The sequence below is a fragment of the Ovis canadensis genome, chromosome 21, assembly GCF_042477335.2.
Source record: "Ovis canadensis isolate MfBH-ARS-UI-01 breed Bighorn chromosome 21, ARS-UI_OviCan_v2, whole genome shotgun sequence".
NCBI classification, from domain to species: Eukaryota; Metazoa; Chordata; class Mammalia; order Artiodactyla; family Bovidae; genus Ovis; species Ovis canadensis.
The window spans coordinates 33,888,314-33,914,791 of NC_091265.1; the positions used below are offsets into that span (position 1 = coordinate 33,888,314).

Consider the following 26,478-nt stretch of genomic DNA (forward strand, 5'->3'; position numbering starts at 1 on the left):
GGCCTTTACATGTGCTTCCTCTGTGTAGAAAGGCCCTTTTTCTTTCTTCTGGCCCAGCCACTCCATCTGGTATTATTTTAGGGGTCACTTTCCAGAATGCTGCCTGTGAGCCTGCTCAGTAGCCTGTGTGCCTCTTCTGCATTTTCTTAGCACGACCTGTGCTTTTCCATTGTACCACTCATCACTGTGTGATGCAGTGGACTGTGCTAGCCTGTAGTGGCTAGGAGATGGTGTGAAGCACGAAGCTGGTAAGCAACAAAACTAGAACCTGATTACACACGTTAAGATACCAGAGGATCAATCTTTTTTTTTTCTCGAGCAAGCTAGTTCCTTTTCTCTGCCCTAGATCTTTAAGGAGATTGTTACATATTATCAACATTCCAAAAAGTCCAGTAGGAAATGTTAATTTAGCTACCTGTAGCTGAGCTGTGCATGGCAAAGTAGAAAGCCAAGTGTCTTTGCTTCTGCTTGGAATACTGATTACCTCATGTTGATCAGAAGTTTCTCTGTTATTCCCTTGATACACTTGCAGGACTTACATAATGAGTCAGTGCTACATAACTGATAAAGCCCTTGGAAGCAGGGTCAGCATTTAAAATATTTGGGTCCATTTCTGTCTTGTTTTATAATTATTAGCAATTTCATGTTTAAATTATATTATTGTGATGTGGAGCAAATCCTTCCCTTCTGACGAAAAGGAGGAATTGATAAGTACCAAGAAAAATCTGAGTCATCTCCCTTTAATGTAGTAATTCTGTTTTTAAGTGTCTGTAAAACCTTTCTTATACAAAAAAAACGGGCTATATTTGAGAGTTTAACCACAGTTGAAGGCTGTTTTGAAACTGTGCATTTTATTGTAGAACTCAGTGGGAACCATTGGAATGAAGCAGGCATCTGTGGAAGTCTTGTGAGCATGTACTGTAACTTACTCATCTCTCATCTCTTATGTCCCAGCACTCAGCACAGGGCCTGGCATATAGTGCATGTTCAGAATGCATTGTCAGTGAATGAATGAAGGGCTTCCTGGACTCAGTGGCCTCACTGTTACATGTTCTGAGCATATAAAGAGATAGGGGACATGCCTCGGTTTTCAGGGTGCTTACAAGATCTGTACCTATATCATGGTTAATATTGAGCCTTTAACACATGCCAGAAAGTGTGTGCACTTTCCCCACACTATGTCATTTACTCCTCCTAACTTCTCTGTAAGAAAATGAGAATTCTCTTGAAGTGCTATGAAGTTAAGTTACTTATTCAAGATCACCATCCAAGTTAGTGGATGAATTACTTTTTGTAATTCAGTGCGAGACCTCTGTCATTCCAGAGCCGGTACCCTTAACTACTACATGACACTAGGCTATAATTAGCAGACCAGAGTACTAGTCTTATCTCTGCTCTCACTTTGAGGCAAGTTTATCTACTTTGTTGAGTCTTATCTCTAGATTGAGAATAATGATACTTGAGCCTATTTTAATCTTAATAATGCTGATTGAAAAGTGCTTTTTAAAAAAGTACTGTGGTTGGAATACTGAGATAATAAGACAACTGAGTTTTCAAGAAATTTAAGTTAATGGAGATAGACATGTGACTTGATCACATGTCTGTGGGTTTAAGATCTGAACCTCAGTTCTTGTGGTACCAGCGTCCTTGTTTGTAGGTCCGTGTGAAGGCAGTAGCAGAATCTACAGGCTTGGAGGAGATCTCCCAGAGAGAGTTTGCAGAGTGAGAAGAGTAAAGGGGGAAACACAAGCACGAATGAGCAGTCCTTGCATTTTATCCATGGGTCTTAACTTGACGTGCAGTTTTGTTTGTTCCCTTATCTCTAGAGGTCCGTATTGCTGCTGTGGAGGCGCTCTGCATGCTAGCCCAGTCTTCACCCTCTTTTGCTGAGAAGTGCCTTGATTTCCTGGTTGACATGTTTAATGATGAAATTGAGGAAGTACGTCTACAGTCCATACATACCATGAGAAAAATCTCTAACAATATCACTCTTCGAGAGGATCAGCTTGACACTGTCCTGGCTGTGTTAGAGGTGAGCGATCACAGTTTGTTATGCATTTCTTCATCACTACCTACTGAGTGCTGCTTTTCTTTTTTTTCTTTTTTTGCCGGACATTGGTGATAAAATAGTGAAGAGGTAGCACAATTCTGCTTTTTGATTACATAGCTCCTTCATGATGGAGTCTGACTGTTAAACAGGAAATTTGAATAAAGCTTAGTATTGCTATGATCAGGAAAGGGTGGGATGCCCTGGGAATACAGAGTATCTAATTTGAATTAGCCGAGGTAAGGTTGGGGAGATAAGGAAGAAAGAAGGAATGCTGTAGTGGATACTTGAAGGAGTAGGACTTAATGAGGCATTTTCTTTCTTTTTTTTTTTAATGAAAGTATAGTTGACTTGCTATATTAGAAAAATCAGAAAGAGAAATTATATTAGATTCAGGTATATAAAGAATTTTCTTGGGAAGGAGTGACACTGATGGTAGTGGGGTGGAAGGGTTCCAAGCAGAGGGAGCTGTGTCTTAAAGATCCAGAGGTAAAAGTGGATATGATATATTGAAGGAATCGGGAAGAGCCAAATAAATACGTAAAATTTCAAAAAGAAGCCCACAAAAAAGTCAGTTAGGACCCATCCAGTCATTCTGGTTAAAATGAATAAATAAAAAGGAGTAGCTGCTGATACATGTAACAACATGGATACATTATGCTAAATGAAAGTAGCCAGGCACTAGAAGCAGCATGCTCTATGATTTCATTTATATGACATTTTGGAAAGACAAAAGTATAGCAGAAAATGCATCATTGATTGCTAGAAACTGGGGTGAGGGGTAGACTCCAAAGGGACACTAGGAAAGTGTTTGAGTGATGCAGGTGTTTTATATCGTGATTGTGATGGTAATTATATAACTATATGGATTTGTTAAAGTCATGGAAGTGTGCACTAGAAAGGATGAATTTTATAGAATGTAACACATGTCAATCAACCTGACTTTAAAAAAAAATACTTTGGAGATCCCATTTCCTACTAAAAGTAACCAAAATGCAGAAGAGAAATGGCTGATTCCAGGTGTGGTGCAGGAAACATAACAAGATAACCTTGTACCACCTTGTCATACAGAAAGCAGATATTAGCTTTCAGACACCCCTAGGCTCATATAAAAAGACCCAGGAGATGACTTAGATAGTCTCTCACTGGCCAAAGGTGAAACATCTCATTAAGATTACAACAGCAAATATGATGAAACCCATGATTTTATAATAATTAAGTAAAACACTTCATTAGTCACATTGGAAGGTGCTTAGTAATCAACTCATTATTTTGAAAACTGGTAAATTAAGGAAACAAACATTTATCCTTCCTTTTCCGATACAAATGGAACTTCAGGACAACCAGCTAGGTGATAAAGGGAAGTTTCTCTTGTAGAAGTATTCCAGTTAATAAATCAAGAATGGCAGAATTTACATATTATTGTTTAACAACTGTAATGAATTACTAGATCTAGGCAGTGATCTTCAGTGGTTAGTAATATCACAAAGGAGAAATATATAGTTGCTGAGGGAAGTATACAGTACCACCTGTGAAGTGGTCTTATAAAAAAGTCAAACCGGATTCTGATCAAGCCTGTAAATCAAACTACCATCTCAAGATACACAGGGGAGAAATTGCAAGGGGTAAAAAGTGAGATGTAAAGAGATTTTACGTATTAAAAGATACTTAAGGGGCATATTACCCAACTGCAATGAGTGGACATTCTTGGAGCCTGAAAGACTCATTTTTAAAAAGTATTATGGATATATTTACCAACAGAATGCTATGATTTCTCTGACTGGATTCAAAATTATTTGGGAGGGGAGGGTTAAGATATAGATGAAGCATGATTGGCTATGAGTTAATTGTTGAGACTGGGGGGTTTCTTGTCTCTATTTATTTATACATGTTTCAAATTGTATATGTTAAAATGTTTTAAAGAACTGGCAAAAAATGCTATGAAGATATCAATAAGAGTAAAACTCATACATGTCCATTTATGTTAGCATTAAGAAGTTGTTGAACTCTTCTAATCATTTTAGTGAGGCTGAGCAGAAGGTATTGGGGAGGGAAGAGGCCACTTTCTGACATCACCTGGTGTACCTCTTTTTTCGTTTATCTGCCCTAGCCACGTTGCTGTTTTTTCAACATGCTTTTGCCTTTCAAACATAGCCTTTATGTTTGCCGTTCCCTTTGATCATGCCACATAAAATAACTCTCCAATCCTGGCACTCTTATCCTTAACCTTCTTTATAGTTTCTCATATCTTATTTATTTAGGATGTGCTAGGTCTTTGTTGCTGCACTGGACTTTCTCTAGTTGCAGCGAGCAGGGGCTACTCTCTAGTGGTGGTGCTTAAGCTACTCATTGCCATGGCTTCTCTTGTTGGAGAGCACTGACTCTAGGGCATGCAGGCTTCAGGAGTTGTAATGCACGGGCTTAGTTGCCCTGAGGTATGTGGAATCTTCTCAGACTAGAGATGGAACCTGTGTCCCTTGCATTGGCAGGTGGATTCTTAACCACTGGATCGCCAGGGCAGTGCTTTAGCTGTTTATTTTTGTCTTTTCACTGGAAGGAAGCTCCTGAGAGCAGAGATTCGATTTTAGTTATGGCTGTATCCCTAACACTTGGTACATAGTAGGTACTGATAAATGTTGACTATTTAATAAATATTCTGTAAATGTTGAGTGTACAAATGAATGAATGAACAAATGAATGAATTCTTCAAATATCATTTCAAATTTTACCTCCTCTCTGAAGTCTTTTCAGCTACTAGGCCCTCCTCTTTGAGAGGGGCTCTTTGTCTTATCCTCCCACTTTAACTTGTACAGTCCTCCATAAATAGCCAATCCATAGTGATTTCTTTTATTATTATTGTTCCTTTTTTTTTTAAAGGATTCATCTAGAGATATTAGAGAGGCTCTTCATGAACTCCTATGCTGTACTAATGTTTCAACCAAAGAAGGGATTCATCTTGCACTGGTGGAGCTGCTAAAAAATTTAACCAAGTACCCTACTGATAGGGACTCCATATGGAAGTAAGGATTTTTTTTTTTCTCATTTGCTTGCTGAGTCTGATAATGTGTTAAATGTACAGTGTTGACATTATTCAGTGGATCATCATGGATTGAGATATGGCCTTCAATTTTGCCTTCACTGTAGAAACCTGATTCAACTTAGCCATACTCTCAAGAATCTGGTTCCTAAACTGAATATCATGTCTTAGGTTATTCATTTGTCCATCTGTCCACCTAGCAAATATAATGTGCCTGCCGTGTACTTACTATGTGCCAAGCCCTATGGTAACTTTTGGAGGTACAGAGATGAGTCCTCGTATATGATGTTAGTCACTCCTTTGTCTGTTTCCATCGTTGTGAAGATTAGAGGGAGGGTAAGTACTTGATCTTCAGATGGAAAACCATGATTGCCCTGATTACCTCTAGTTTAGAGTCAGGCTCAACACTATTCATTTGAAGAGCTACTTGCATACATTTACTATAAACTGTGCTTTGTTGTACTCCACATATTTCACCAAACTTATTTGATGAGATCACTCCAAATATATGATTTATTTTAAAAAATTATTACCAAAACTAGAAAAACTGTGGGTCAAATCAGGTACAAATCAGGTCAAATCAAGATATACTGAAAGTTTAAAATACCAGGAAATCTTGCTCTAGGTAACATTTCTATTATCTGGTTTTCTGTTTTGCCATTTCTTCATGGTTTTTTTTCAGCTCAATTCATTGTGCGTTTCTTGATTGCCTTCAGGGAGCACTCAGTCATTTGGGATGTGGGGCTATAATGTCCCCTGGGGCATAGTGAGTAAAAGGGCTGAGAGAGGTCAGAAAACTAGTGAATTAAGTTCTTTCCACACAGAAGGAAATAAAGACTGGGGAAAAGTGTACTTTCCTAACAGTATCAAGTGTTTTGAATGCGATGCCTTTCATACCCCATACTCCTATCAGTTTGTTCCTGGGGTTTGTTTTCTCTCTTTTGCTGATCTTACTTTCCGGTCCTTGGTGAAGTCTTGTCTCTTTTGTGAAACTTTGTCTGGTCATGGTGATCTCTTCTACCTTTGACGGGTAGAAACCAAATGCTACCAAACTATCATTTAATAGTTCATTACCTTGTAATGTTAGTCATCTTTGCCTCGGTTAGATTATAAAATCACTGAGAGCATTAAATTAAGTTCTATGTTTCTTTTTAATTCAGCACACCTTCTACACTAAAAATTTATTAAAAAATAAGAAAAATACCTAAATCCCAGCACATATATAGTTTTTTATGCCTTATAAAGGGCATTCATGTAGTCATAGTAGTTAACTAATAGCCAATTAATAATAGCTAAACTAATAGTTAATTGAGTTCTTCTTATATAATGGCAGATACCTTGCCAAGTACTTTTCATTCATTATTTTGTTTAATCCTTTTATCTCATTTGTAGGTAAGAAATATATCTGTTCAAGGCCATGTAGTTATTACGTTTCCTGTTTGAGATCAGGTCTCTTCTGATTTTAGAACTTCACCTAGGAAATCAGTTAGAATGCTTTTGTCTATAAGTAACAGAAAATCTGATTAAAAGGGGCTTAATCACTGTCTGGTGTTTTTTCTTAACAAAAAAGGCAGAGAGTTGATTCAACAGTTTAACATGATAAATACTCTGGTTGATTTTTTTTGCAATTCTCTTGACTTTCTTCTCATAATTGCAAGATGGCTGTCTCATAAGACAGTATCTTAAGACAGAAAGAAAAGGTCATTCCCTCTATGCATTTTTTTCTTTCTTCTTAAAAAAAATTTATTGAAGTATAGTTGCTTTACAATGTTGTATTACTTTCTAGTATATAGCAAAGTATATTTTGTGTGTATATATTGTGTGTTATTTTTCATATTCTTTTCCATTAGGATTTATCATGGGATATTGAATATAGTTGCCTGTGCTATACAGTTAGAACCTTGTTTATCCATCCTATATATAATAGTTTCCATTTGCTAATGAAAGTGAAAGAGGAGAGTGAAAAAGTTGGCTTAAAGCTCAACATTCAGAAAATGAAGATCATGGCATCTGGTCCCATCACTTCATGGGAAATAGATGGGGAAACAGTGGAAACAGTGTCAGACTTTATTTCTGTGGGCTCCAAAATCACTGCAGATGGTGATTACAGCCATGAAATTAAAAGACGCTTACTCCTTGGAAGGAAAGTTATGACCAACCTAGACAGCATATTTAAAAGCAGAGACATTACTTTGCCAACAAAGGTCCGTCTAGTCAAGGCTATGGTTTTTCCTGTGGTCATGTATGGATGTGAGAGTTGGACTGTGAAGAAAGCTGAGCGCCAAAGAATTGACACTTTTGAACTGTGGTGTTGGAGAAGACTCTTGAGAGTCCCTTGGACTGCAAGGAGAGCCAACCAGTCTATCCTAAAGGAGATCAGTCCTGGGATTTCTTTGGAAGGACTGATGCTAAAGCTGAAACTCCAGTACTTTGGCCACCTCATGTGAAGAGTTGACTCATTGGAAAAGACTCTGATGCTGGGAGGGATTGGGGACAGGAGGAGAAGGGGACGACAGGATGAGATGGCTGGATGGCATCACCAAATTGATGGACATGAGTCTGAGTAAAGTCCGGGAGTTGGTGATGGACAGGGAGGCCTGGCATGCTGCGATTCTTGGGGTTTCAAAGAGTCGGACACAACTGAGTGACTGAACTGAACTGAATCTCAAACTTCCAATCCTTTCCTGCCCCCACCCATTTCCTTGTTTGGCAACTACAGATCTGTTCTCTCTATCTGTAAGTCTGTTTCTGTTTCATAGATATGTTTATTTGCATGCAATTTTTTTTTTTCCATTTGGTTAGGAAAACATTCCTGAGAAATTCCCCAGCAGGCTTGATCTCCTGTAACATTGACCAGAACTAGGTTACTTGACTACTTGCAAACTAGTCACTGTAAAATGGGATTGGGATTGCCATGATGTTGCTGTTGTTCAGACACTAAGTAGGGTCCGACTCTTTGCGACCCTATGAATTGGAGCATACCAGGCTTCCCTGTCCTTCACTATCTCCCAGAGTTTACTCAAATTCATGTCTGTTTGAGTCGGTGGTACTATCTAACCATCTCATCCTCTGCCTCTCCCTTCTCCTTTTACCTCCAGTCTTTCCCAGCATCAGGGTCTTTTCCAGTGAGTCATCTCTTCCCATCAGGTGACCAAAGTGACAGCTTCAACATCAGTCCTTCCAGTGAATATTCAGGGTTGATTTCCTTTAGGATTGACTAGTTTGACCTCTTTGAAGTCCAAGGAACTCTCAAGAGTCTTCTCCAGCACCGCAATTCAAATGCATCAATTCTTTGGCTCTCAGCCTTCTTTATGGTCCAACTCGCACATGTGTACATGACAGCCAGGAAAACCATAGCTTTGACTGTGTGGGCCATTGTCGGCACAGAGATATCTAGATTTGTCATGCCTTTCCTTCCAAAAGCAAGCGTCTTTTTATTTCATAGCTATAATCACCATCCTCAGTCATTTTTCCCTGATGAGTTTAGACCAGTTATGGTTGAGCCCTAGGGGTGAGCCTACCTTCACTGAGTATTTTACTACCTACCTGATGCCTGAGTAAAATCAGGGTCTCTTGGCAGTGAAGTTGGGGGAAATGGTTATTAGTTAAATAACTTTGAAAAATATCTGCTCTGTCAGATCTTTTATCTCCATAATAACCAAGTTTTTAGATGAATTAACTGAGTTCTAGAATAATTAAATGACTTATCAGAAGTCACAGAAGGCACAAAAGTAAATGGTTGAGAATTTGTAATTCGGACTCATGTTTTCTAATTATAATTCCTAATGCTTTTTAAAGCATTTATTAACTTACTAAAGAGGGCTCTCATTCTGTTTGTTTCAGATGCTTGAAGTTTCTGGGAAGTCGGCACCCAACCCTGGTGCTTCCCTTGGTGCCTGAGCTGCTGAGCACCCACCCGTTTTTCGACACAGCTGAACCAGACATGGATGATCCAGCTTGTATCCTCTGCTGACTTAGCAGGAAATTTTGGCCTCTTTTTCTGCAGTGTAGCTTTGGTGGTCTGGGGGTTTGGATTTTGTTTTCTCTTTCTCATTTCTTTTAGTTAAAAGTATATGTTGAGGAAACCTAGTGATAATTATTTTCCTCAGCTTTTGTTTCTTTATTCACAGTAATTCACCTTTGCCATTGAATACTACTACTAATTTTTTAGCCATTTATTGAATACCTAGTATATTCCACATACTGTTTAAATACTTCATATATTTTATCATTGATCTTTCAAACAACCCTAAAAGGAGGTATTATTCCCTGCTTACAGATGAGGAAACTGAGATCCAGAGAGGTTAAATAACTCTTAAGCAGCAAATCTGGGATACAGAGCCAGGCATATTTGGTTTAAAGGCTGTGGACTTTTCCTTTCTTATTCCATGTTTCATTTGATCTGCAGCCTGAAGGAGAGAATGGGCTGAGCGAGGGTACACGAATTCTCTGGCTCTAATACAAGCTCAGGGGTGTTGTAATAGCTTTGGCAGCCTGGCATGTAGTCTGGTTGTTTTCCACTAATGGGAATATATTTACATCAATGCATCCATATTCTTCCACGCTTCTTTTCACTCTGTAGCACACCTTTGGTGGGGTTTAAGGAGGTATTTATTGAGAGACGTGAATCAGCCAAATAACTGGCTGTTGGGGATGACCATTGTTTTCTCTTAATTCTTTTTTTAAATTTTCATAGGGCATTTGAACAATTTTTTAAAAGATCTGTGTAATTGATGTGCTAACAAATGCCTGACTCTGTGTTTACCTCTAAGAAAGGTACATCCCTGACCTGACGTCTACAGGTGCAATACTATGGCTGTTTGAAATTCAGCTCATCTGAGAGAGACTTGTGGGCTAGGTGTTACTACAGATTATGCAGGACATATTAAAATGCCTGGATATCTGAAGCCCCCTTCACATTAAAAAAAAAAAAGCTAAACATTTCTGAAAGTATAATGTTAGTATGTTTGTCTTCGAATAATAGATTGCCTCAAATATAGCTTAAATATTAATTACAGGTTGGTTTTTTTTTCCTCTCAATGTAAAAGAAGTCAGGATGTAAGCAGTCTGCTGCTGATATAGTAGCTCCACATTTCTTCTTCTTCTTCTTTTTTTTTTTTAGTTTTTGGCCACTCTAAGAGGCATGTGGGATCTTAGTTCCCTAACTAGGGATTAAACCCATGCCCCCTGCATTGGAAGCTCAGAGGCTTAACCCACTGGACCACCAGGGACATCCTATTTTGTATTTTTATTTCTGATTTTCCCTCTGTTGCAAAATTAATACACATAGAAAACATTTTAAAGTGGAAAAAAAAATTTCGTGTTTAACAGCCAGAGTCTTACGAGCTAAAGTAATTGTTAATATTTTGGTGTGTTTCCTTCTCCCTTTTTATTTATTTATTTAGTTTTTGGCAATGGTATGACTATATTTATTGTGCCTGGGAAGCAAGATGAGGAAGCAGCCTCAACATGCAGAAGGTGGGGAAAGTATGGAGTCCCCTGTAAAAGTCAGGAGGTCTCTGCTGGACCCATCACAGAATGAGAGGAAGCTCTCAATAGATCATTCCCTTCATTTCTTCCCTGGACTTTTGGGCTTTTCAAAATTCTTCAGGATGATGATGTATAACACAGCAGAAGCATTATGGATCTCCATGACCATCAGCCAGATGTCCTGGTACTCTGCCTCCTCCAGCTCCCACACCAGTTGTCGATAAGACCCACTTGGGGCTGCTTAGCTGCTGTGGTCATGGCATCACCATGCTCAGAGAAGTGCCTGGGAGATTTGTGTGTGAAAGCCTTCCAGTTTGGTGTGAAGGGCGGTTATCAGCTCAAACACCTTTTGGACAGCCACTCCAAAATTGTTCCCCTCCTCAATCTGAGGTATCTGCAGCTGTAACCAGGTGGTGACCAGATTGAGCTTCTCAGTGACATCCTTGATTTCAGGCAGCACACGCTGCAGGAGGACCCCAGTCTTCTCATTGCAGCTCACTGGGCTACATCATGGAGGACCTTTGTCTTCATCTTCCCCTTTCTTCTTTTCATCCTTGTCTTCCTTCTCTTGCTGTTTTTTCCTCTCCTTCTTCTCTTTCTCTTTGATTGGATCAAGCCTGGGATGCCTACCAGAGCCTTCAGATTGGCTTCATTGAGAGCTAGCTCCTTTAAAAATGCATTCCCCCAAAAAAACACATCCAACTCAGAAATCTTCATGGAGAAATAGCTCCCTAGCAGGTTCTCTGTCTTAGTACTCAGGTCTCATGGAACACATCCACCTTGGCTTGGGCTTCAGGCAGGACCCTGAATGTGGCCATGGCTGGGGTGGGGCCTAGCACTGCATACGGCTGGAAGAGTGGGTATGGGAAAGTGAAAGCAGCGATTACTCCCCGCATGGCCTTCCTGGATCGTGGGAGTGGAGGTCCTAGAGGAGGCCGGGACAGACCAGAGAGAGGTGGGGAGGCAGCCTTACTGCAACCAGGTGGTAACCAGGTTGAGCTTAGACCCCTAGAGCCCAAGAGGTACCTTCCTGCTTCCCCACCTCTCCTCCCTTTTTAAGAGCTTGGGTTTGGGATTTTGCTGTTATTTTTTTTAACATTTTATTTCATCAAACAACATTTGGTGATAGATAGCTGCTATCATATCCCCTATACATTTTGGAGCCTAATTTTTTCAGTTATAATAAAATGCTTCTGATACAATATTAACCTAATAAATATAACTTTTAATGATTGTGTAATATTTCATCAAGTAGATTAAACAGAAGTTGTATAATTGTTCTTCTGGTTTTGGACATTTAGGTTGTTTCTGATTATTTGCTATTATTTGAATGATTCTCTGTTTGATTTTGAGATATGGAATTACTCAGGATTCATAAGATTCTTAGGGTGGTAGTTTAGTTTCTAAGTTGTGTCCAACTCTTGCAACCCCATGGACTGTAGCCCACCAGGCTCCTCTGTCCATGGGATTTCCCAGGCAAGAATACTGGAATGAGTTGCCATTTCTTTCTCCAGGGGATCTTCCCGACCCAGGGCTCGAACCCGAGTCTCTTGCACTCAGGTGGGTCTCCTGTGTTGCAGGCAGATTTTTTACCAACTGAGCCGGCAGGGAAGTCTATAATCTTGTATCAAGTTATTATTCAAAGAGATTGCGCCAGGATATACTTTAGTAGGCATTGTACCAAAGTTTCTATCTGTTAGTATTCTCATCAGCAGACATAATTTAAAACAACGTTTCTTGGAGAAGGAAATGGCAACCCACTCCAGTATTCTTGCCTGGAAAAGTCCATGGACAGAGGAGCCTGGCGGGCTGCAGTCCATGGGGTCACATAACTGAGCATGTGTGCATGAGGGTGGAGGGAGATGGGTTGGTAGCAATAAACTGGTAGAACTAAAAATAAATAAATAAATAAATAGAACAACCTTTCTTTGGTAATTGGAGGGGTACTTGGGGAAATTTGGTGTGAGGTTTATATAGCTCTTTGAATCTGCATTTGTTTGTTAGAAAAATTGTAGTCATTTAGCAGAAATTTGAGGGCTTAGAAGTAGAGGCACAAAATTCTGGGCCAGGCTCAACCTTTGATACCTCCAAGTTTACTTAACGCACCTATTTATCAGACATTGCAGTTTTGGTTCTTATTTTCAATGCTGCTAAAACCTGTCCAACGATGCCTGCATTGTTCTCAGATCATACCTTCAGACACTATGCCTACCTTCGAGACAGTCTTTCTCATCTTGTTCCTGCCTTGAGAGTATGTTGAAAACATCTTTTGTCCATGTTTTTGCTTGTTTGATATTTAGTCCTTTGTGGTAAATAGCAGAAAGCGGAATGTATATTTTCTGAAAATACATTCATTAATTCTCTTTAACTCTTATTTTGTACTCCTGCTTCTGAATCCTTTACCTTTTAAGAACATTCATTTTTTGAATGTACCTGGGTTATTGACTATGTTATATTAAGCAAGAAGAAGCCTGGAACATTTCTTACTTTATTTATTTATTTTTTAATTTTTTGGCCACCTCATACAGTATGTGGGATCTTAGACCCCTGACCAGAGATTGAACCCACACGCCCTGCTTTGGAAGCATGGAATCTTAACCACTGAACTGCCAGGGAAGTTTCTGAAACAGCATATTTTAAATCAAGGATTAGATCCTGTTACATTTTAATAATTACATAAAACTATGATTCTCAATAAGTTTACTTTTTAATAATGTTATAAGTTTATTTTTTATATAAGTTTATTTATATGTTTATTTTTTAATAATGTTATTTTAAAAACTGAAAGAAAACATTTTTGATGAACCATACTGATAATATACTGATCACCATACTGATAATAATAGCAAACAGTGAGTGCTTTGTGCAGGCACTTTGCTAAGCTCTTTATTTTAATTTACTCATCCCTACTTAAATAACTCTAAATTTAGAATAATATATGTACATGGTTAGAAAACTTAAACTATAAACTATAAACTTCTCATCCCTTTCTTGAAAGGTAGCCACTTTTAGCAGTAAGAACAAGAATTGTAATTATTAATTATCATAATATAAAACATTTTTATAGCATGCTATAAATGTTTTTTAATACAAAAATTTATTTGGGAATAAATCATCAGTCTTCTATGAAGTGAATGATCAATAAAGGTTAAAAATAAATGTGGCATTAATTTTTAGTCTCATTTCTGTGGTTAGCCCATTTATTATAGTTAACAATAGAAAATAATATTATACCATTCTCTTCTTTTTCTCCTTGCAGCTTGTGGCTGGCTGTATTGGGTAGACCATGTTCATTTTTTTTCTCTTTTTCCCTTTCTCCCACTTAAGCCGAGGAAGGAGAAAAAGATTATTTACAGAATTACCTAGCTCTTTTTCCTTTTCTTTGTTTGACTCACATTTTTTCCCCTGGTTTCTTTGTTTTACCAAAAGTTGGGCCACAGAGTTGATGGTGTAACCCCACTGTGTTTGCTTAGTTACCAGGTAGAAAGCTAGTGTCGTCAGGTCTTTCTCCCAATATCACACCTCAAGAGGATCCTTCCCATCAGTTCCTGCAGCAGAGCCTCGAAAGAGTATATAGTCTTCAGCACCTTGACCCTCAGGGAACCCAGGAGCTGCTAGAGTTCACCATCAGGTGAGGTGACTGATCATTCTTTTCCTTTGACAGAGTTAATGTCGTTATGCTTGGCTTGACCCTTATGATTTCTAATGTTGGTTATAGGTTGATTTTTCTGACTCTGTTGACATGATTTTATGATGTTTTTATTTTGAATTAGATTGTGGTTTAAGCATATGACAAAGAAAAGGTTTCTGTTCATGACTAGATTGATGATTAGTACAAAGCTAGAAGGAGTTAGCAAAGAAGCTGTTTTCAGCTTTTCTTACCTTTATATATATATCTATATTAGTTTGAGTAACAGAAAATGCAACTAACAGTGGTTTAAACAAGAGGAAAAGTTAATTCTTTCTCATAGGCAGACAGCTGAGGTGGCTGATAACCTAGACTCATTCTTTTCTTGTTCCTGCATCTTCAGCATCAAGTGGCCTTTGCCTGAAGATCCAAACTGTCTCCTATATAATCCAACCTGGAGAAAACAGGAAAGAGCAGAAGGGCATCGTTTCTACAGGCACTCCCTTTAAAGACACTTCCTGCAAAGTTGCATGTTCTAACGTTCCTGTGTCTCATTGAGTGGAACTTAAGTCACATAGCTATATCTAGCTGCAAGGGGCTAGGAAAGGTAGTTTTTGTGCCAAGTGACCAGTGCTTAGTTAGCGCATGGTGACTCTGTTACTGAGGAAGAAGGGAAGGATATTGATAATGATCAGCAAACTGTCAGGCTCTGTTGTAATGTCCTGAATGATCTGAAAAGAAATGAAACCCGTTTGCCTTTAGCAAAGGCAGTATCTGTCTGCCTTTGTAAATAGGGTTTGATTGAGACACAGCATTTAGCAACTGCTTTCCTGCTGCAGTGGTTCAGCTGAGTAGTTACCATGGAGACACTATGGACGGCAAAGCCTAAAGTATTTACTATCTGATCCTTTATGGAAAAAGTTTGCTGACCCTGAAGTGCTGCCTCAATCACATTTTCTTTCTCATCTGCTCCCTCACCAAGGTGATTAAATTTAGAGGCTGCTACTGAAGTTGTTGGCGCTGAGCCTAGGAAAATAAGCTCTACTTCCGACTCACCCGTACCTAAATAAACATTTAAGTTTTATCCTTGACACTTTACTAACCAGTTGGCATTAAGAAAGTACAGAATGCACGAAAGTTAGCTAGTTTGGTCATTAGCTGCAATGCTGGCTTTTTGGCTTTTTTTTTTTAAGTTAATGAAACTTTATTAAACAATATTTGAAAAAAACCAAAGGAAAAAAAAAGATAAATCTCCAAATCACCCATATACAACAGAAACACAAAGATGCCATACGCTCTTCGTTTCAGATCCACCCTGGCCCTCCACTAGGTAGACCACTGGCGTTTGACTTCAGTGAACATCTTGGTTTTAGTCACCCTCATGATCTCGGTTTTATGAAGTGATAGTGCTGCTGGACTTTGGGCTGGTCAGATGCCTGTTGTACTGCTGTGGTCCATCCTGGGCACTGTGTTTCTTATTAAGTGCATTCTTGAGAAAGGTGGCCAGGATGGTGAAAAATTTGGAAAGGAAAGCAGATGGTACAGTAGTTAACTGATTACCTACTATGTTTTACAAACATTATTACAGTTAGATGTTGTGAACCATTTCACAAAGAAGTAGAAATTTGGGGAAATGAAGCAGTTTGTTAGGAAGTAGAACTGAGATTTAAATCTAGCTTTGTTTGACTCTAAAACTGATGCTGTCTGATATGCACAGTGAAGGGGATTCTTATATCTGTGAAGAATAGATCAGATGACCCCTCGGGTTCTTCAGAATGTACGTTTTCTGTAGTTGTTGAAAAGTGAACTCTTAGTCCAAATTTCATACAGAAGTTTCTCTGATTAGGACTGTGGCCATTTACTTGTTAGTACTAGTATCAAAGAAACAAAATTCACCGTCATACACATTGTCCTTCGTTGTAATCTCAGCAAGCATGTCACCCAACTAAGATTTCACCTCACGGCTATAGTTCAGTGATGGTCCTGGGGGATGAATTTTTGGTTTGTTTTTAGAACTTGACATAACTACTTAGTGTTCACCACTGTATTTTGGGTGCTTTATAGGAGCTTAGTAAGTATTTGTTGAAAACTTTAGTTATGGTGGCTTAACCAGGAAGGAAAACATCTAAGATTTTTATCGATGGCATTTTCTTCTGGTTATACCTCGTCTTCAGTCTCGTGGATTTGATCCTTTGTAAGGCTCTGCTGTCCTTGATCATAACAAGAACTCTTTTCTATTAAATGCCCACTATGTATGCGCTCTTCTAAGTGTATTATGTACATTGTTTCTTTGAATATGAAAACAATCATAAGAGAATTATCCAACTTTTACAATGAGTGAGGGAGCCTGGGTTCATTAATTTGTTATATGATTTTTCAGCACCCATCATATGTCAAGCATTGTGCTGGGAAAAGATTTTTCAGCACCCATCATATGTCAAGCATTGTGCTGGGAAAAAGGGACACAGTCATAACAAGACATAGTCCCTGTTACAGGGGATCTTACAGCCTGGTTGGGTAAATAAGGCAAGCAGTATTGTGCTTCCCGCACAATACAGTATGTACAGGGTTTTCTAGAAGATGGAAGAGGGGGCTTAACCCTTCCATTCATGGCTTAAGCAGTGACCAGAAGAATGAATATAAATTTGCCAAGTGAGGAAGGGAGGAAACTGTCAAAGGCAAGAAACAGCAAAGGCCTAGACCAGAGCCTAGGTTGTTTAGAGTCCTTCTGTCAACACACTGCTGTGTTTTTGGATAAACAGTATATGCTATGAAAGATCTAGTACAATGAGGTTTAAAATCTAAAGACTTGTTTCAAATCAAATAGGAAATGTGAAAAATACCTGGAGTGAAATGAAAATGAAAACCTGACAATCTAAAACCTATGGATGTAGCAAAAGCAGTTCTTAGAGGGAAGTTTATAGCAATACAGTCTTAACTCAAGAACCAAGAAAAATCTCAAACGACCCAAGTTTACACCTAAAGCAACTGTAGAAAGAAGGACAAACAAACCCCAAGGTTGATAGGAGAGAAATCATAAAATCAGAGCAGAAATAAATGAGACTAAAAGAACAATAGAAAAGGCTGATGAAATTAAAAGCTGGTTCTTTTTTTTTTTTTTTTTTAATTTTATTTTTGGTTGCATTGGGTCTTCATTGCTACACGCAGACTTTCCCTACTTGCAGAGAGCAAGGGCTTCTCTCTAGTTGCAGTGCCTAGGATTCTCATTGCCGTGGCTTTTCTTGTTGTGGAGCCTGGGCTCTAGGTACAGGGGTTTCAGTGGTTGTGGCCCTGGGCTTAGTTGCTCGGCAGCATGTGGAATCTTCCTGGACCAGGGATTGAACCCATCTGGGCCCCCTGCATTGACAGGCAGACTCTTACCAACTGTACCACCAGTAAAATTCCTAAAAGCTGATCCTTTGAAAAAGTAAATAAAATCGATAAATCTTTAGCCAGATTCATCAAGAAAAATGAGGTGCGGGAGGGGGCAAAACTCCATAGCAGCTCGTGTCAAGCAAGTCTGTCAGTATCATTTTTCTAGCATTATTTGCTCATTTTGTATCTCTTTTCACATTCTGGTAATTCTCACAATATTTAAGACTTTTTCACTATTATCATATTTGTTATGGTCATTTGTGATCAGTGATCTTTAATGTAACTATTGCAAAAAGATTATAGCTGGCTGAAGTCTCTGATGATGATTAGCATTTTTTAACAAAAATTGTTTTTAAATTAAGGTACTTATACTGTTTTCTTAGACACAGTGCTGTTGCTCACTTAGTAACCTCTGGTGTAGTATAAACATAACTTTTATGCGTATGGGGAAAAAGTTTGCATGCCTAACTTTTTTGTGATACTTGCTTTATTTGTGGTGGTCTGGAACTGAACCCATGATTTTCTGAAATATGCCTGTAATTGCAGTTCATGTAAGGATTAAATGGACTCAAGTAAGGAAGCATCCCTCACACCTAGTACAGTGCACATAGATGGTGCTTTTTGTACCTTTTTCATTAACGAGTCCATAGTCTCCTGATGAATGTCTGAACTGAGGCTTCCTAAGGATTGTGGGCATAAAAAGATATAGGGAGGAAACACTGGGACACAGAATGTTTTGAGCAGGGCTAGAAATTTTCTATTTTTGTTTGTATAATAGTTCAGATTTCCTGTAGCTAGTTGGGTGGCACCTTATTTTGTGCAACTCAGAATAATCGTTACAGTTCAAGGATGGTAGAATGACTTAACACTTGGGAACGGTCAGCTAATGTATAGTCAGCTGGTCAGTGTTCTCTGTAATGTAAGAGAAGGCAGAATCTGTCTGTAGATGATAGGTTCCAAAGTAGAATGATTCAGGGCCATCTTTTGCAAGATAGATGTTAGTGGTACAAAAAGGGAGAGACCAGCTGGCCACCAAAATAGCATTTTACAGGTGTGGTTAGCTAGTACAGGGTCTTGCCATTCATTGTGATAGACTTCCACACGTGAACAGGCTCTCTAGGATCAACTCAAACCACCAGAACTCAGAGACGATAGTGTAAGCCACAGACCCCAATTTATTCAGTCACTTTGGAAATAATTCCCTCTTCCCATCTCCTTTTTGGTATCAAGGAGGCAGCACTAGCTATCAGAAAGTTGCCCAAGATAAGAGGGAAGGACTTAGTCCAGTGGACAGTTTTGTACAGGCTGCTCTGAAACCTGACATATTATGGCAGCCGTGAAAGAGTTAACTTCTCTCATTAGCCAAATTTTTAGGTTTCCCACACTTACGATTACTCTATGAAATCTTGATACGGACCTTAAAAAACCAGGCAGCTTTCTATGAATTTTCTTGAGATGGATTGTTAGTTCTAAGTATGGTATGGTTAAGTAGTTCATTTATATCATTAAGGACCCAGTTTCTCTCTGCCTCTTTGGATTTTTCTTGTCCTCAACATTTGCTTTATCCCAAGGCTTTTTTTCTTTTAGAGTTGCAGTATAGCTGCCATTGGTAATCAGGACTATAAAACATTCTTGTTCAGTTTAGCGAGAGAAAGAGGGAGCATGAGTGATTCGGAGACCACCATCAAACCTGCTTCACGTTTCAAATATGAGTCCTTCCAGGTAATTTCCTGGGGGGTCCCAGTGGTTAGGGCTCCACGCTTCCACTGCAGGAGGCACAGATTTGATCCCTGGTCAGGAACTAAGATTGCTGCATGCCACACATCACAGCCAAAAAATAATAAATCCTTTGCTTCCAAGTAGGACTGATAAGGTCACATAACCAGGGAGATGACATGTACCAGTTGGTTTAATCCAGTTGGACTCTACCTAGAACTAGGTTTGGGGACATCTCTTGAACAAAATCAGGGTTCGCTTAGTAGGAAGTAGGAAGGGTTCACATTATTGGGAAGAAGTAGAGCATAAATTTGGAGAAGCCAATGGCACCCCACTCCAGTACTCTTGCCTGGAAAATCCCATGGACGGAGGAGCCTGGTAGGCTAGTGTCCATGGGGTCGCTAAGATTTGGACACAACTGAGCGACTTCACTTTCACATTTCACTTTCATGCCCTGGAGAAGGAAATTGCAACCCACTCCAGTGTTCTTGCTTGGAGAATCCCAGGGACGGGGGAGCCTCTTGGGCTGCCTTCTGTGGGGTCGCACAGAGTTGGACATGACTAAAGCGACTTGGCAGCAGCAGCAGAGCATAAATTAGGTAGGCAGCCAATAGAGCCCACTACAATGCTTCAAAAAATTTTTTTTCTGATGATATGAAACTTACTTGTCCATTGTATAAAACATTTGGAAAATAAAGCATAGTTGGGAGAAGGCAATGAAAACAACCCTAATTCCTCTATCCAGAAAACAGTTTGCTGTCTTTTTCTTGTGTGTGTGTGTGTGTGTATAGTTTTTATATAGTTGAGATCATATACCTTATTGCCATATTATATTTTAACACTTGTAAAATATTCCATTGACTGGATGTACAGTAATCTATTTAATAATTCCTTTACCATTAACTATTTAAATAATTACTTTGTTTTACTGTAATAGTCCATACAACAGTGAATATTGTGGGGCATAAAACATTTCATTTGTTTTGAATATTTCCCTGCTATCTCTCAGGATAAAACTACTTATCAAATTATTTGATTATATGTGTGCCTTTTGTAATGTATTACAGTTTTACTTTCCAGAAGAATTATATCAACTTAAACTGCTAGCAAAATATAAGTGAACCAGTTTCATTATAACCACTTCAGCACTGGTTTCTGTCATTTAAATTTTTTTTTAAACCAATTTACTAGGTATAAAATGGTAAATGCTTTTGACATGATCTTTAATTGTTGTCATTATCCTTATTCTCTGTTTGACTTGGGGTTTTATTTATGGCAGGGATCTGCAAAGGCTTGGAGAACTTCAGTCTGAATTGGCAGGAGTAGCTGATTTCTCTGCTACCTATCTTAGGTGTCAACTTCTTCTCATTAAGGTTGGTTTGAATCCATTTTGTTCTTGAATATGATGCTAAGAATGCGCTTTAATGGATTCAGCAGTGTTTGAGGTCTTAAGTGGAAAAATATATGGTCTTATGCAACTGCTTAGCAATGGGGAAATTATGTACTCTGAAGTATAATTAGATTTGTCTCTAATTAAAGAATTGTTAACTCATATAGGAATTTTAATTTTTTAATTTGGGAGAATTCTTTTATTATATAATTGGAGCAGATTGGATAATTAGTTGCATTAGAATCCCAAGGATTTTAACTGTTTTTAATAATTTGATTAGCAAAGATCTTATATAAACATATATATATTTGTAATGCTAATTTCATTTGGTCAAAGTCAAATTAGTTAAAGGTTGATTTCATTGCTCTTAAAAGGGCCAACTTGCTGGCATTTCATAGTAGGTAGTTAGATTACATATATATATGTATGTGTGTGTGTGTACCAAGTTAGTACCAAAAGGCTATTTCAGTTTACCGAGTTGAAAACCAATTAAACTAGCTCGATAGCTGTCAGCTTCTGCAGCAGAGTTCTGCTGTTAATTCAGACTTTTGATTTTGGAGAGCCCTCTCACTTGATAAAACTTACCTTGGCTTTAGTTCTAAGTGTTGTTAGTCTTCAAAGCTGTTAGTGATATTTGACCAAAGTCAGAATGGAGGAGTCAGAAATTATTAGCCACTGTAAGATATGTGATTTTAGGGTGATGAGGTGTATGTATACATGTAAAAATGGATGTGTACACTGAAGTAGGTTGGGATTTAAACAGTCCTAAATTGGCTAGATAGATTCTTTCAAATATATATACCTTTGTAACCACTAGCCCAGTTAAGATGTAAAACATTTCCATTACCCCCAAAAGTTCCTTAATGTCCCTTTGCACAGTTATTTGCTTTTCCAAGTTTCTATAAAACAAGGCTAATAATTACTCTACCCGGGTAATAATTGGTAGCAAGCAGCATGTGAAAACCCTTGGTCTATTGTCTGGTACATAGTGAGTGCCATGTCATCATTGGTCTTCTTCCTTCTTCCTTGGCTTGCTATCTTCTGCACTGGAATACCAGAAGGCCTTTGAAAAGAATCTACTTCTCTTTAGTAGGAAAAGAGAAGAGATTACTTCAAAATGTGATATAATGTTATATACCCAAATGCTTCCCAGGTGGTGCTAGTGGAAAAGAACCCACCTACCAGTGTGGGAGTCCTAAGAGGCGCAGGTTCGCTCCCTAGGTCAGGAAGATCCCCTAGAGGAGGAAATGGCAACCCACTTCAGTATTCTTGCCTGGAAAATTCCACGGACAGAGAAGCCTGGTGGGCTACAGTCCATAGGATTGCAAAGAGCCAGACATGACTGAAGTGACTTAGTGCACACACACCCCAAAAAGCATACAAAATTACTCTGATTTCTACAACTACAACTATATAAAAAACATGTTTATGAGAAATTATTGGAAGCAAATATTCGAAAGCAGTAACTCTGTTTAGTGGTAGTATGATTTAGTAGTATAATTTAAAAATTTCTATGTTAATACTCCAGACTTGCCACTGTCTGATAGTCACTAGGTACATGTAACTGTTGAGCACTTTAAATGTTCATATTGAGATGTGCTGTAAGTGTAAATACACACTGGATTTCTTAGACTTAGTGTGAAAAAATGTGAACTATCTCATTAATAATTTTTAAAATATTGATTGCATAGTGATATATACTGGGTTAAATAAACTGTATTCTTAAATTAATTTCACCTGTCTCTTTTTACATTTTTTGGTTATTGTTATTTTTCTGTCTTTTTTTTTAATTTCAAAGATGTAACTACTAGAAAATGTAAAATCACATCCATGGCTAATGTTTTATGTTTCTTTTGGACAGTGTAAGTCTAGGTTTTCTGAACTGTCATTATGTCTCTAATTAAGAAGGACTGTGAAAATAAGAGACTACAGCAGAGGTTTAGATGAGATGCCATAGGGATGGATAGGAGAGGAGAGAGATGGAAGGTAAAATTCGTGGCTATAAGTGATAGTTTTGAATATAGAGAGTTAGAGAGCAAGGAATCTAGGAAAGCTTCTTGATTTTTTATTTGAGTATGTTGGTCAGGTGATGGGGCTGTTCACAGATAGTGAGCATAGAGCAAAGAAAAAGGAACCAAATCAAGGATGAAGGGTCTGGGCTGTCAGGGTAGTCCATGGGCTTTGAGATCAGGAGGTCCCAGAGCCTCAGAAGCCTAGCTTGCCTGGACACTGTGATGAGGCCTTCATGTCTCCTGCACTCTGCTTGCAGGCTATGGTCTGGTGCATGGGGTCTTTGGGCCACAAATTGAATAGGGGAGGATTGCATTTGGCCCAAATCATTGGTCTCTACTTTGGCTTAAAAGAGTAAGACTGAGAGGAGGTCTTGATCACAGTAAATTTTCAAAGCAAAACAAAAAAAGTCTGAAATGATATGGCACCCTTTTTGACCTCTGGTTCTATCCTTTGCTGACTTGTTAGGCCCTGCAGGAAAAGCTGTGGAATGTGGCCGCCCCTTTATATTTGAAACAGAGTGATTTGGCCTCAGCAGCAGCAAAACAGGTAAGCTTATTGAGACCTTCTCCTCAGATAGGTACTTGTCCAGAAATGGTGTTCTCTAAGTCAGTCAGAGTCAGAGGACTTCACAAGGCTCTGCTGTGGCTCCCTACTTCCAGCCTGTGGCAGAAGATAGTGAGATGAGGGACAGCATAATTAGGGGACACAGCACTGGCTTTCTGTTCTGTTCCCATGTCTGCCTCTAATTTGCTGAGTGATAAAGAGCAAGTTACTTAATCCCTCTGATTTCTAAGATTTCTTTTGTCTTCTAAAATATTACTAATTTGTGTTTCAGAAATGGGGGCTTCCCTGTTGGCTCAGTGGTAAAGAATCTGTCTGCCAATGAAAGCGATGAGGGTTTGATCCCTGAGTGGGGAAGATCCCCTGGAGAAGGAAATGGCAACCTACTCCAGTATTCTTACGTGGGCAATCCCATGGACAGAGGAGCTTGGTGGGCTATAGGAGCCTGGAAATCCATGCAGTTACAAAAGAGTTGGACACAATTTGGTGACTAAACAGCAACAAATTTCAGATATTCTAAAATTGAATAATAATATCATGAGTCTTTCATCTGAAAATGTAGCTGAACTCATTTTGAGGTTGTTTATATTTTGAGCCTGTACCATCTCTCTCATTTCTTTAACCATCTCTTGAATATTTAAGGGTCCTTATGTTTCTCCTCAGTTCATTAAGTAGAATTTAATTTTACTTGCCTCAGGTGTCTTTCTTCCTAGTTTTGAGCAATTTCCCTTCACTTTTAGGTAATGGCATTTGCTCTTCTGGGTCATGCCTTCCTAACAGTAAGTTTGTATATGACTAATTATGACCCAGTTGGAAGATAATGTTGGTGACTATGACTGTTACATTACAGTTCACTAAATGATTTCAAGTCTGTTTTACTTAATCCTCATAATAATCCCATTTGGTGGAACTTCCCTGGCAGTCCAGTGGTTAAGACTCTGTGCTTTCAGTAAAGGGGGCACAGGTTTAGTCCCTGGTCAGAGAACTAAGGTCCTGAAAGCTGCCATGGTGCGTGTGCATGCACACACACAGAACACACACACACCACACACACACACCCAGTTAGGTAGGAATAAGTATTGAGTCCATTTTTCAGATGAAACAGCGCTCAGCAAGGTTATAGTCAGAGAGCTATAGGTAGTAAATCAGAAACTTGACCTCAGATCCTCTGATACCCAGAGTCTGTTTTCTTTCCACTATTTTGCTTGATCTCTACTCTAGTCCCCCTCTCAGACCTACCATGTGGCTTGTAGGGGAGTAGCACTTAATGCCTACAGACTGGAGATGGGCCATGTTGGGAGGGATGGGACCAGGAAGCAGTAATCTGGAAGAGAGAAAGGAATTACCGTGCCATGCAATAGTTGGGCTTCCCTGGTGGCTCAGAGGTAGAGTCCGCCTGCAAGATGGGAAACCTAGGTTCGATTCTTGGATCAAGAAGATCCCCTGGAGAAGGAAATGGCAACCCACTCCAGTATTCTTACCTGGAAAATCCCATGGACGGAGGAACCTGGTCACAAAGAGTCAAACATGACTGAATGACTAATGCTTCACTTTAATGTGACAGTTACTGTGTTAAGCACCTTCCATGCCCCGTTTAATCCTTTAAATTTTATTATGTCGGTGCTATTTCTTCTGCGTTTACAGTTAGGGAAACTGAGGCACTGAGTTATTAGGAAATATATCTTACTGTTAGTTGTAGGAGAACCTGGAGTCGTTTCTCCAGCTCAGTGCCTTCAAAAACCACAGAAGGGAAACAGAAACATCATTAGAGGGAGTCGCTGCCTTGGATAGAATAGAACAAGAGCTTAAGATGCACTGGGCTTGAGCTGAGGTCACAGATACTGTTTTCTGCACTGATTCCCTCCCTAAAATCCTTCTGACAGACCCAGCTCATGGAGCAGACTAGATGACTAACAGCTGGGTAGTGGTTCCTGATACTAAACTCTTGAGGGCCTTTCTTGAAGATTCCGTTTCTATACATATCCTTTTGCTGCCACGTGCAGTGAATTTGCTTTAGAGTTACATGCAGTGCTTTACAGTTTTATCAGTGTTTAAACTTTCATATCTTTATGTCATCAGCTGAATAATATTACCAGATGACTTTGTTATTTTAATTGACAAAATAATTTATTCTTTTCATAAGACTTAAAAGATTTCTCTTAACATGAATATTAATTTCTCTCAAATTATATCAGTTTCTATAAACATAGGCACTTAAAAATCTCAGTTCAGAATTAAAGCATAGACCTTAAAAAAAAAAAAAAGAATTCTGGTCAGATCTGTTTCACTTAAAATTCTGTGCTGCTGTTTTCCTTACAGATCATGGAAGAAACCTACAAAATGGAGTTCATGTATAGTGGCGTGGAGAACAAGCACGTGGTGATTATCCATCACATGAGGCTGCAGGCCAAAGCCTTGCAACTTATAGTAACAGCACGGACTGCTCGAGGGTAAGATGTGTGGTTGGCAAAAAAAGGGTGGCCCAGTCCTTTGAAAGACACCTAAAAATACATTCAGAGATCTCACCAAGGTTAATGATGTGTGAAAGTATATTCCCTGGTGGCTCAGACAGTAAAGATTCTGTCTGCAATGTAGGAGACCTGGGTTCGATCCCTGGGTCAGGAAGATCCCCTGGAGAAGGAAATGGCAATCCACTCCAGTATTCCTGCCTGGAAAATCTCATGGACAGAGGAGTCTGGTGGACTACAGTCCATAGGGTCACAGAGAGTCAGGCACGACTGAGTGACTAACACTTTCAGTGTTACTTTTCACCTAAGGGATATTGCAGGCTCTTCATTTCTTGAGATATTCCAGATTCCATTCTTAGATCATATTAGATCCCTGGCAAAACCCTTCAGTGGCTCTTCATTTCCTATAGCAGAACATAGGATTTCATCTGGCAACAAAGTGTACTATATGATCTCTGATAGATTTCTTTAAGAATTTTGTGCCTGAACCATTTTGTTTTCTCTTCTGAAGGGACTAGTGCTTTGTCTTAGGCAGTAAAGACAAATTTTGAGACTGTTCGGTGCTGTGAGACTACTTTGTTCAGATCTTGACCTTTCTACTTCCTCATTATTTGATTATAGACAGATGTTTTGTTTTTTCTTTAGCCCCTCTGAGCCTTGTTTCCCTGCCTATAAAATGAGAATGATGATAGTATCTATCTCATAAGGTTTCCATGAAGAATCAGTCAGTTCAGTAGCTCAGCTGTGTCTGAC

The 26,478-nt window shown here is 38.9% G+C and overlaps 1 protein-coding gene and 1 pseudogene across 1 annotated transcript in view; one reads left to right on the forward strand and one right to left on the reverse strand.

The window, feature by feature from the left end:
• INTS4 (integrator complex subunit 4) overlaps positions 1 to 26,478 on the forward strand; it is a 115,937-nt gene that overhangs the window by 66,632 nt on the left and 22,827 nt on the right. Inside the window, exons 11-18 of the mRNA XM_069564914.1 lie at positions 1,827 to 2,032; positions 4,925 to 5,067; positions 8,928 to 9,043; positions 12,692 to 12,825; positions 14,048 to 14,205; positions 20,573 to 20,666; positions 23,162 to 23,242; positions 25,577 to 25,707. Coding sequence (XP_069421015.1) covers positions 1,827 to 2,032; positions 4,925 to 5,067; positions 8,928 to 9,043; positions 12,692 to 12,825; positions 14,048 to 14,205; positions 20,573 to 20,666; positions 23,162 to 23,242; positions 25,577 to 25,707 — 1,063 coding nt within the window. The remainder of the gene's footprint in view (positions 1 to 1,826; positions 2,033 to 4,924; positions 5,068 to 8,927; positions 9,044 to 12,691; positions 12,826 to 14,047; positions 14,206 to 20,572; positions 20,667 to 23,161; positions 23,243 to 25,576; positions 25,708 to 26,478) is intronic.
• LOC138426412 (proteasome activator complex subunit 1 pseudogene) lies at positions 10,637 to 11,392 on the reverse strand (annotated as a pseudogene).